The sequence below is a fragment of the Drosophila willistoni genome (assembly GCF_018902025.1).
Source record: "Drosophila willistoni isolate 14030-0811.24 chromosome XL unlocalized genomic scaffold, UCI_dwil_1.1 Seg141, whole genome shotgun sequence".
NCBI classification, from domain to species: Eukaryota; Metazoa; Arthropoda; class Insecta; order Diptera; family Drosophilidae; genus Drosophila; species Drosophila willistoni.
The window spans coordinates 3,760,905-3,772,917 of NW_025814052.1; the positions used below are offsets into that span (position 1 = coordinate 3,760,905).

The window sequence follows — 12,013 nt, forward strand, 5'->3', positions numbered from 1 at the left end:
ATTTCTACACAAATGCCTCTTAAATCATAAACATGGTACCATCATTTATGGAAATTGTTTTATAGTATTTCTATTTCTGTTTCTGTTTCTACTCGTAGTGGTTGTTGTTTTTTGTTTTGGTTTTCTTTCTCTTCTCAGTTTCCATTTGTTTTGTTTTGCTTTTAGTTTGTTTGCAACTAGTGGCAAATGTGGCTTTATTATGGGGTCAAGGCTTTGTTCTTGTTGCTGCAACACCATTGTTGGTCAGGTGGGTGAACCGCCCCGATATGCTGCCTCTTTGCCAGTTTGCCATATTTTTTGGTTTGCATGAAGGTTTGCTCTCTGCGTTGACGTTGATTACAAATGATGGTTTCTCTTTGTTTGTTTTACGATTGCCAGTGGCGAAAAAAAAAGAAAAAAGTGGAACAAAAAACACCAAATACAACTTGCAAACATAAACAAGAAAAAAAACAAAAAAACGAGAGAAAGAGACAAAAACAAACGTGTTGCATTTGTCAATGTGGCAGAAGGAAGGAAGGTTTCAAGGTTTTACCATACAAAATGGTAGGCAGTAGAATGGCTAAAGTGATTTCACAATACATCTTTATGGTCTATAGAATGTGAATACATTTGATATAAACATATCAAATCAATAGTGTACCTTCTTCTGATCACTCAATGACTATGCTAAAGATGTTCTATTTAACACGAACACATACAAACACATTCTAGTAACAAAAATGGAAATTAAAAACAAGTTACAAACAATTTCTAGTTAAGTCGAACTGAAATTCACCTATAAATTAGAGTTAATTGTAAATTGAAGTAAAGACAAATGCAAGCCTACTTTTCACATAAGGTGAATGGGACTTAGGGGGTAAAATGGAGATAGTTAGACACAAAGACAGAGAGATAGAGATAGCGAAAGACAGAGACAGAGAGAGAGAGAGAGAGAAAGGTGAATAGAATTTAAACTGATGAACTTACCAAGCGAGAGCTTCTCACCAGAATCTGGTGGCAGTGTAAAACCTAGCAATGCCATCGATGCGATCAATACGCATGGCACAATCAAATTGAAAAAATAGTATAAAGTCTTGCGTCGTATCAAAATGGCGAATGTTATGTCAATATAAGGTTCTGGGCAGCAATTATAGTAGATTTCATTTCGTTTACCGGGCACACCTGATTAAATTAGCATGAGATTTACATACATATACATATTAGTCGACGTATATATATATTTGTTTTGATTTTATTATCATCATTTTTTTTTTTTTTTTGAAATGATTGGTTGTGTGTGATATATATAATGTATAGATGATTGATGTAAAGAAATGCATTAGAAGGGAGAGAAAAGAAATTATTTGAAAAATTGTTAATAAATTGTTTTTTGTTTCAAAAGTATTATCAATATATCAATAATGGTATTTAGACTCAATGGAAGGGGAAGGTAAAACACAGAGAGAAAGAGCAAATGAAGGGATATTTTAGTACTTACCTAACAGATCCCATTCACCGTTTGTTATAAAACTGGATATATCGCCGCCAGCTTCATCCTGCAATTGCAAATCCAACTGGAAAGAAACAAGGAAGACCAATTGAATTTTGTGGGCACAAAATACAAATCTTATATGAGTGTGTGTGTGTGTAGGCATAAATGTATATACTATATCCATTAATCTCGTTCCAAAATAACGGGACTGCGCATTAATTTGCCGCAAAATCATTTTGTATGGGTAAATAAAAACTTTGGCCCAATATCTACAAATTGATTTATCGCTTTGGCTCCCCCTTGCCAATTTTACTTTCTCTTTACTGTTTTGTTGCTGCTGCTGCTGTTGTTATTGTTGTCGACGCTTTAACAATATTTTATGCGATTTTATTTTTTTGGTTAAAGTTTTTATTGACCAGCCACACACACACATACACGCGCATACAGGCCACAAAGTCCACATACTCGCGTACATGGGAAAACCACAGTAACTCAGTCACAAAAAAAAAAAAAAAAAAAAAAACACCAAGCTAAAAGCAAATCAGAGGAGTATCATAAAGCCGTAAGTCCAAATGGGCTATGTCGGTTGGCCATTTCAAATACCCTATGCTAATAATTTTAACTGGATATATTGAACTAATGACTAATTGTTTGCTAAAGTCAGAAATTGCGTTCATAGGACTTTCTTTGCATACTTTAAGGGGCGCACTGCCACAATTTAACTTAATAATAATCTCTTCTTTGCCTTCTCTTCTACAATTCAGTGTTTGCTTTGCAAAGCTTTGGTAAGATAAAGAGAATTTGTAAAAAGTATTGCCTACTTTTGTGCTGGCACAACAACTTCATGGTAGAACAGGCCTAATTAATCTGGCTATCAATTCCTAAAACACTTTTGCGATTTCCAAATTGAAATAAAGTTTTTTTGGTAAGCAATTTAACGTATTTCATTTATGCAATGATTTGATTTATAAGAAACACATTCCAGTGGACAGTTTCAAAAGTCTTACTAAAAGACCAAGGTGTAGTTTTTTTTTAAGTTATTATTAATTTACATAATTGATCAGAGATGCCAACATAAGTTCGAAAACGAGAACTGGCCGCAATAGATACACTAGGGTATCTTGTAGTCAGGTCACATATTGAATAAGTGTACAATAAGTATGTATTCTTGATTTACTTTTTTCTTTGCCTCCTTTTTTGTGTGTGTGTGAGTTTTTTTTTTTTTTTTTTTTTTTTGGTGCACATGTGAAAATATGTGCGATATTTCCTTCTGTTTAGTTTGGCAGAGAAGCTGGAGAAGGGGCGAGACATATAAAAGTTTTCTCATTTAAATGTTGCAAACAAAAGGCAGTAGGCAAATATCTGCCAAGCTCTTTCTCCCTCTTTCTGACTTTGTGCAAATCAAAATCAAGTAAAAGTCAAAGCCAAAAAGAGGAAAACTTACTAAATGGCGAAAATACATACATACTTACACACATAGATAAATATCTGAACACACACACACACACACATATATATATGTATATTATGTGCGTTTTGTGTGAATATTTAGTGAAATTCAAATAAGACTTTAGAGCATCCATTTTCTAATTATTTATGTTCAGTTGGCATTCTCATTGGTAGCTGTCTCTAACCCGACCCCTAAACCAAACAAAAATCCATATGCAAGTATTCTTTTGACATGAAAGGCTACAATTGTCGTACTCATTTGCCATTTTAATATTGTATCAAGTAAAATGTTCAACAAATTTCTAATTTAACTTTAACATCTTCTCAATGGGTTATCAATTTTTCCATGGTATATTCAATATTCCTATCATAATGACATTTTCTCAGTCGGCAATTAAGCTTCAGATGCATTTCCCTTTATCGTAACTCCAATTTTAGCTGAATAAAGTACAAAATGCGACAAAATGTTTGTGTGAACTTATTCTATAAAAGTTAAAACTGTGTCGCTAACTTTGGCGACTATTTTGCGTTTCTGCGTTGTGCATAGCGCAAAGTTTAACAAATCAAAAGTTTTGGGCAATCTTATTTGCCCATAGGTGGACTACGGGTTGTAACTATTTAATAATAATCATAACTTGTACAAGGTCACAACAATACAAACAGGGCCAAAGGAGAGAACAACTAACCAAATGGGACATACACAACTCAAACCAAAGTACATGCAACTAGACTCTAACTCGACCGCAATAGACATTAAATTTTGAAAATGAGCAAAAGTTGGACGTTATATACACACAAACACACACACACACACACACACACACGCACACACACACAGCGACATTCTGAGTATACAAGTCCCTGGTCTAAGGTCTCTGGTCTCAGGTCTCAGATCTCTTTTGATCTCTCTGCAGTTGCAAACTTAGCAAACAGCACAAGGCAATGCGATTTGGGTATAGAAATGGAAGAAGGAGTTTTGGGTGAGCTGCTGGAAAAATCAGAAGGCACAAAACCTAGTGCCATTCATTGTGTTTAGTGCGTTTTATGGTGATAGTAAGTAGTTGATACCATAAACATTTGTGGGCAGTTCGATAACTTTTGTTTTTCCCAATTTCAGCTATGTAAGTTGTTTTTACAGGATCATTTTTCTTTCACTAAATTTCATATTTTTAGAATATGAAATATGAATTATTTAACACAAGGTTTCTGTAAAATTAAATATTTTATTGCATCTTCACTATGATGTCAAAGAGATATTCAGAGATGCGGCAAAGCAGATGAAAAATGATGTGTTGGAAGCCTGCTTTCATTCTTTGTTGTTTCGTTTTTCCTTAAGAGGGTGAAAAGTTCATGGGAAAATACCTAGAAATAGTTGGGCATTTTGTGGAAAACACACAGGTGACGGGGCAGGCGACAAAGGCGAAAAAGAAACAAAATAGAGAAGAAGTTTCGCACACTTTACTCTCTACTCAATCTCACTGAACTGAACTGAAGCGAACTGTAATCGCCACCCTCGTGATGGTGGTACTTTCTCTTTTTCGCATCCATTTACTTGTCTCTGAGTCACAAAGTCGAATTGTTGCTGTTGTACGCATAGGAATTACCCGCAGCAACAGCAACAGCAATAGCAATAGCAGTTAGGTTACCCTTTGGGCCAGGGACAGGGCGAGAGACTGAAGAGTGGGGGCTTGGAAACAGGGCCAGGACCAGCCACTCAATAAACTTGAAAGCATGAAAAAGTTTTTGGCATCAGCATAAAAATAAAACGCAAGTCGTTTAGCCAATGCCGTGCCACACAATATTTCTCAGCTGCGTTTTACCTATTTCTTTTCTTTTCCCTCTCTTTTTTATTTTTGTTCTTCTGCTCTCTGTTCAGTTTCTTTACTTCTTCTCTTTTTTTTTTTTGCTTGTGTCTGGGGTAATTTCATTTTTTGTTTTTCACTTTACTTTTGAGCAGTTTAAAGTTGTTTTTTTTTTCTTTTCTTTGTGTGACATTGACGAAGCTTGTGTATTACATAATTAGCCTTAATCACTAATTAAAAAACAGCAAAGTTTTTGCCAAAAGTAATATCAGAACCAACTGGTTGGAGTCCCATAATCGTATAAAATATGATAGTGAACTGAGAGATCCTTAAAGGTACCAGAGATAGAGATAAATAAATAACAGAGAGAAAGAGAGAGAGAGAGAGAGGGACACATTATCGTTATTATAGTGTACATTAAAATTTAATTTTATTTCAACTCTGTACATGGTTTAAGTCAAAATTCATCGAAACATTCAAGCCAGCCAGTTGAGCCCATTTAGCTTAAATAACAAACGCCGCATCCAATGGCATTCGGCAGGCAAATGAATTGACGTAAAACAGAACTGAAACTTTCTGCTAAAGAGATAAGCCCGATGGCTGAAAGGGTGCTGTTGGCATGAATTTGCTGGGTGGCGAGTGGTAAGAGCAGAGAGAGTCGCATTGTCAAAAAGTTTTAGCGATTTCAAATAAAGCTGAAGCTGTAGCTGAAGCTGAAGCTTGGCAAACTACTTACTTACTTCCCTACCCTACTCTACAGTACTACAGTACCATTGGCATAGTGGATAGCTTTAGATAGAACTACATATACAATACATACAGCCACTGGGTGGCACCTCAACTCGTATAGCATCTGGACTGGCTTTGGTCCTTGTCTCAGTTACAGTTGAACTGACATTGAATTAATTGCGCAGCAACTAAGATGAATGTGAGAAAGCAGGAGCCATTCCAGTTCCCTACTACACTGACAAAAGAAGTGTAGCAGTAATTAAACTTAATGTACATGTTTCTATCTAAGCCAATGTCCTTAAAAGACGTCCACTACACTTGGTTTCTAACACCTTGACCAAAGCTAGATAAAGTGCAAACACTCAAAAGCGAAAACAAGATCAAAAAGCTTGTAAGAAGCCAGAAGAAGAAGATAATTCCAAGATATTACATTTAAACTTTTGAAAACAGACAGAGGCGGATTAACCCAGCGTAAGGCCTTTGGCAATCCAAGAACCGAAATGTGTATAGGTTTTCGGGATCATAATGCAAATTACAAGATCACTTTCCAATGTGAAAGTTAGAACATAATTGAAAATTGGTCAAAAAGAATTTCCAAAAATAATGTTTTTTAATTTTTCCACCCTGCAATACCTATGACGAATTTCTAAGGGATTTCAAATATTACATATGAATTAAAGTGGCATCAAACACTTGGATATTTAAAAAATTTAAATTTCGACTCCTTTTTTTTATAAAAATCATGATATTTTGCAAAATTTGGCAAACAATTTAGCTTGCTATAAATTTAAACTAGTTAGATCTTTCTAAGACACTGTTCTAACTTGAAAATAAAGAGATGAATTTTTCAAATATATACTCAAAAATTGACCGAATTGGAGTCTTTTTACTGTACTGAAAAGTTGAAAAGGTTACTTGATAATGATTATTATCTAATATCAAATTTAATTTTAACTTTAAAAGCAACAAAATTAGATATCATTTTTGAAAATTGTTTAAAATTTGCCAAAGTTAGGAGTTTTTAAAAATTGTTTATACAAAATATTTGTTAATTTAACTATTGTGCTCAGAACTATATTTTGGTATATGAATAAATATTAAATTAAATTCTCAGTGATCCAGATCCAGTGATAAACAGAGCTCTAATAGCGCTGATCCTGCTATATAGCATTGGCAAATGGCCAATCCGGGAATCTGAATCTAGGAAATTAACTCAATTAGATAAGCAATATACAGTGAAGTAATTTAAGGAAGCTTTTTAAAAGTTCTGTAGCTAAAATATGTTTCATAAACAAGGTTTCATCTGAAATTCTTTAACTTGAACTGCTCGTTGCATATTTTTGGGGGCAAAAACTCTGACTGTTTTACAGGTATTTTAAATTTAAATCAGAAAGACTATTACTAAACGGATTTTTAAGCCAGTTCTATTTCAAACTGACACAAGTTAAAGAACTTACATGGAATCTAGTTAAAATCTTGAGCTAAAATACGAATTGAAATGGGTAACTATTTTTAGTTTTTCTCTTGGAATTGATTGAACAAAATTAGTTGAGCCTTCTTCAATAAATAGAAAATACTTGCTTGCTGAATATATATGTATGTATGTACTATAACTATAACAATGTGTATATAACTATCCCTGTAGATAGCAAAAGCCGAAAAGTTTTTCCGCAGTAAATTACTGTCAACGACATGTAAATAGAAAGGAGACAAAAGTGTGTGGGCGAAAGCAGTGGAATGGATGCGGAAGGGTAGAGGAAGTTTATTTGAAATACCAAAGGCAAAATAATTAATTTGAGAAAATAAGAGTTGGAAGAAAATTCCTGAAAACTATTTGTCAGTTTTGTTTGGTTACGCCTTCGTGTGGCAGCATTTGAAACAATTAAAACAAAAACGGAGGCGAACGAAAAAATAAAACAATGCTAATAATAAGAGAATTTTCAATTCTTAGAGGTATTTGTTTTTTGTAAATTTTTCGTTTCGTTTTTACTTATTTATGTGAAGGCCAGAGATGGGCAAATAGTTGCCTAGTTGTTACGATGGGGCAGTTAGTTGGTTAGTTCGGTTTGTAGTTGCTTTTTGGCCTTCATTGCAAGACACTTATTACTGCAGAGGAACAGGAACACACACACACACACACACATACATACACCGAAGGTCGCCGCATATTTATCTTGTAAGCGCGTCTTGTGGCTATTTGTTGTGGTTGTGTTGGTTCCCAAATGAAATACACACAAAGTAGCACTTGACGAAAATATAAGAAATAGAAAAACAGAAAGAGAGAGAACGAGAGAGAGAAAACCTTTAGTAAAGTAAAGAAAATAAAGAAAGTCCAAGGATTTCTTCCAAAAAAAAAAAAAAAGTTCAACTCACTAAAGTGGCTAGCGATTCAACTGGAAATCGCCAAACTTGAAATTCAATTAAAATTTCTATGTAATATGAAAAGTTTTTGGCCTAAAGGAAATTGGCTAAGCTAAAAACAGATAAACGTGGTCAAAAAAAAAGTGCATTAAAAAGTCGGCAAGATTCTTATTCAGCTTGCTTTGCTTTACGGCCTTCTCTCTGTTATTTCATATATTTATTTAAGCATTTTTCTGTTGATGTTGCTTTCTTCTCCACTTTCACTTTTGTTTTCCTCTCTCTCCTTTCCTCTCTCTCTCTCTCTCTCTCTCTCTCTCTCTCTCTCTCTCTCTGTTTCTATGTTTGTCTCTGTCTATTTGCAGTATACTTTTATGTTGACCAACCAACAAAAATTGTGTAATTGGGTACTTAAAGGAAAACAACGTTGATTCAATATTTTTCTTTTTCTTGTCATAAATACAAATTGCAAGCAAATAATTTGTTGCAAACAAAACTTTATTTGTCCTGTTAGCCGCAAGAAGGCAAATTAAAGGACAAAAGTATAGGTGATTTCATTCGTATTATTTTTCCAGGCCATTGAGTACTTCAAAAATTGTTCAAGATATCAAATAGACGATAGAAATTGCAATCAAAATGGAAATTATGTATTTTGGTTGGAAAATTATATTTGCATAATTTAAAAAACACTTTAGTTATGCTTTGTTTGAACCTTTCTCTTGAATTCTTTTTGGCTCAGTGTTTCTCTTAGTCTATACTCAATATCAATTCCAACTCTATGCACATTAAATATATAAGGGTTTTTGACTAATCAGCTTAAATGCTTTCAGTAAATAAGCAAAGGATTTGGTTTTTAAAGATAAATCAATTAAAAAATATTTCTCTTTAAATGAAATATCAATAATTCAATGACCGTTAAATGGGAAATATTATATATATATATTTATTATAGGTTAGGCCAAAAGCTCCTAGCTCTTCTTCTGTCCATCAATCTGTCGCATATCTCTGTCTCTAACCACTCATTTCAATCCATGTTTTCCCTTGCTCTCCATGGCCATTGTGTTCGCATTATATTACACTAAAAATAGTTTGGAGACAAACAAAAACAAAAAGGATAACGAGCGAGAGACAGAGAGAAAAAAAAACAGAGAACGTAGAGCTAGTTAGTAGGCGTGGCAATGGGCACCAACTACTACAATGCGAGTGACAACGAGCATGAGATTGAGGGGGGAGAAACAGCAGACAGTCGACAGAAGGAGCGCAAATAAGTGGCCAAGTGACTGAATGGGACTATGGACAAGTGTGCTTATTTGTTCAAGTGCAAACTCAAAGCAAAAGAATGCTTAAAATGCTTAAAAATGATAACTACTCACACACACACACACACACACACACACACACACACACACATAAACAGAGCGAGGCACATACCCATATATTGCTGTGACAGTCCTTGGTATGGTTCTTCTCTTACTCAGCCATCCTCTTTTGGCCATAATACTTATTATTATTATATGCCTGTCTGTGGCCTGACAGTGACAGGCCTTATTGCCAATAATTATTATAGTATAATTTCATATTCTTCATGTGGATAATGGATGGTTAACTTTAATAAGCTAACTAAACAGAAGATATAACGTATATTTTAGCGAGCTTTGTTTGGTTTAGAAATGTTAGTAAATTAATATACAATCATTTATGACTTGACTTTATTTTTATTTTTCACCAAGTTCGTTCAATTTAAAATTCATTCTAAAAAGAGCCTTTGGTTAAGATTTTCCAAAGCAACAAAGATGAATACGAAGTAAGAATAAAAGTACTGAACTAAATGTTATGTATATATAGAAAGTTATATTATTTACATTCAAAGAGAAGAAATACCTCTAGTTAAGATCTCTGAAAAAGGCAGAACATTTTAATTTGATTTTTAACCAGAAAAAAAAACAAAAGAATATCAAGTTTAGAATGTTGCCAACTGGTCATTTCAATGGTGACTGATTTTGCCTTTTCTGTCATTTTGCTGGATATAGATCAGGTTCTTTTGGCCATTGAAACGAATAGAATTGAAATGAAAGAACAAAAGAAAATGTTTGGTTTGCCAAAAAAATAAAAAGGAAATTTTGTTTGCTTTTCCATAGAACAAATGCTTTGGATGATTTAGGTGTCTAATGGCGTTCAATTACAATGTTTCTATGCACTCGACAAGAGCACACACACACACACACATACACACATACACACAGATACACATGCATGCATACACACACGAAGCGTTGGCACAAAAACTTTGTCTTGTCATCTGACTTCTGGGCCAGTGAGCAACATCTTAATAGAAATGAGGGGCAATGCCTGTGGATAGAGGAAGGATAAACGGGAAGGGCACAAGGATGAACTGAAATTATGTTTGCTTTTCGAATGAGTCAGAGAAAAACAAAAATGCAAGACTGAAATGCACACACACACACACACACACACAGAGAGAGAGAGAGAGACATACAAACAAAAAATGGGGACGACAAATTGAAATTGCATCAACTGGCATTTTAAGTGAAGCGAAATACAAAGTTGTTTATGGGCAAAATGATAGTCACACACACACACACACACACACATACAGACAGACAGATTTCTTTTCCATCTTCCTTTCTACCCAAAAAACACTCATTCTCTTTATCCTTCAGTTTCGTGTCAAATCATTGGAACATATAATGAAATCATATAACTTATTGATCAACAAGGAATCGTTCTCAAATATCAGGCCATTATTTGTAGATAAATACATTTATTCGATAAATTCGAATCATTCATTCACATTACAAATTAAATTCAATTGGACATTGAGTAGGTTAGTTAAGTGAATTGCATTTTGTGGTAGTCAATGAGTGATTGCAATGCTCAAGTGAAAATCAAATGGAGAGCATGGACAATCAGTAATGGGTATGTTTAATAAATTGTATAGTTTTGGCTTAGTTTTCTAGAATATAGACCAATGATCAAAGGAGATCTAATATTTAGTGCTTTGTTGGTTTCTAGCTAAAACCTAACTAAAACGCCATTTAAGGGATATACATACATATATAAGAGTTCTTAAGATATACATAGTAGAACTTTAAGTCTCTAAGAGATTACCAGGCCAATCAAAAACCACTTGGTCCTACTACATTAAGAGATTATATTAACTATTAAAACAATCTCCTTTATCGCCTACTCCTAGAATAACTCTCTAGTTCCCTTTTTTAACAATTTTTTAATTTAAAATATAAGCTTAGCCTTTAGTATTAAAATAGTGAGCGGATATTAACTTAATCTTTAGCTAGATCATGTTTAAATTCATTAAAATTATTATGTTTTTTTCTTCATTGATTTTTGTCTCATGGCGAGTCAGTTCATTGCACTAGGGTAAAACAAGGCAACTGATGGCAAATAAAGTAGAAGATAGAGAGAGAGAGTAAAAAAGTTTACTACTTCAGTTATGGCTTGGCTAATTAGCCAGCCATAACCAGAAGAGAAACCGTTGCCATAAGAGAAGACTGCGCATAATTGCGCGTTGCATTAAATTAAAAATTTAAATCAAGACGAACAAAAAAACCAACCCAACCCACACCAAATTGAAAACTAGAAGCCCGTCATAATGTCATTCATACCGATTTTTGTATACACTCGAAAATTAAAAAAAAAATGTTGCTATCATCATATAGGATAGGATCTTGACTACTCAATTTGCCGAGAAATTTGATATCACCTCCCTTTTTAGCCTTCGTGAACACTTTCCTTCCTGTTTCTAGTAGAAGTTCTACTTTTGAATTTAGACTTAGAATCTTCAATTTATCATTCAATATCTTCAACAATCGAGAGATATTTTTGATATAATGATCGTTAACAATTTTTGTGTAGAAAGACAACCGCAATTTGATGGAGTCCTTTTTATTGCCAATTGCATAATTCTAAACAAAAGAAATATACCTTGGTTTGTGGAAAGGGTATAAAAATTATGAAAAGTGCAAAATAATACAATAATCATATTAAGTAGTAAGTAAGTGAAACTGGGAGAATATGAGTTGAGGGCGGAGTAGAAAGGCGGAGCAGAAGGAGGACTGATGTAGATAAGAAGGGCTTGGAAAACAGTTTGCAAACAAAATGCAAAAATCACCCCATGATTATCTGGGTTAGTAGAATTCGCGCATTTCCTGCTCATTTCAACCGC

The 12,013-nt window shown here is 34.0% G+C and overlaps 1 protein-coding gene across 1 annotated transcript in view; it reads right to left on the reverse strand.

Moving 5' to 3' along the window:
- Window positions 1–12,013, reverse strand: part of LOC6649099 (neuronal acetylcholine receptor subunit alpha-7) — a 106,837-nt gene that overhangs the window by 18,288 nt on the left and 76,536 nt on the right. Inside the window, exons 6-7 of the mRNA XM_002071236.4 lie at window positions 1,478–1,553; window positions 967–1,161 (exon numbers count right to left, since the gene is read on the reverse strand). Of these exons, the coding sequence (XP_002071272.3) occupies window positions 967–1,161; window positions 1,478–1,553 (271 nt within the window). The remainder of the gene's footprint in view (window positions 1–966; window positions 1,162–1,477; window positions 1,554–12,013) is intronic.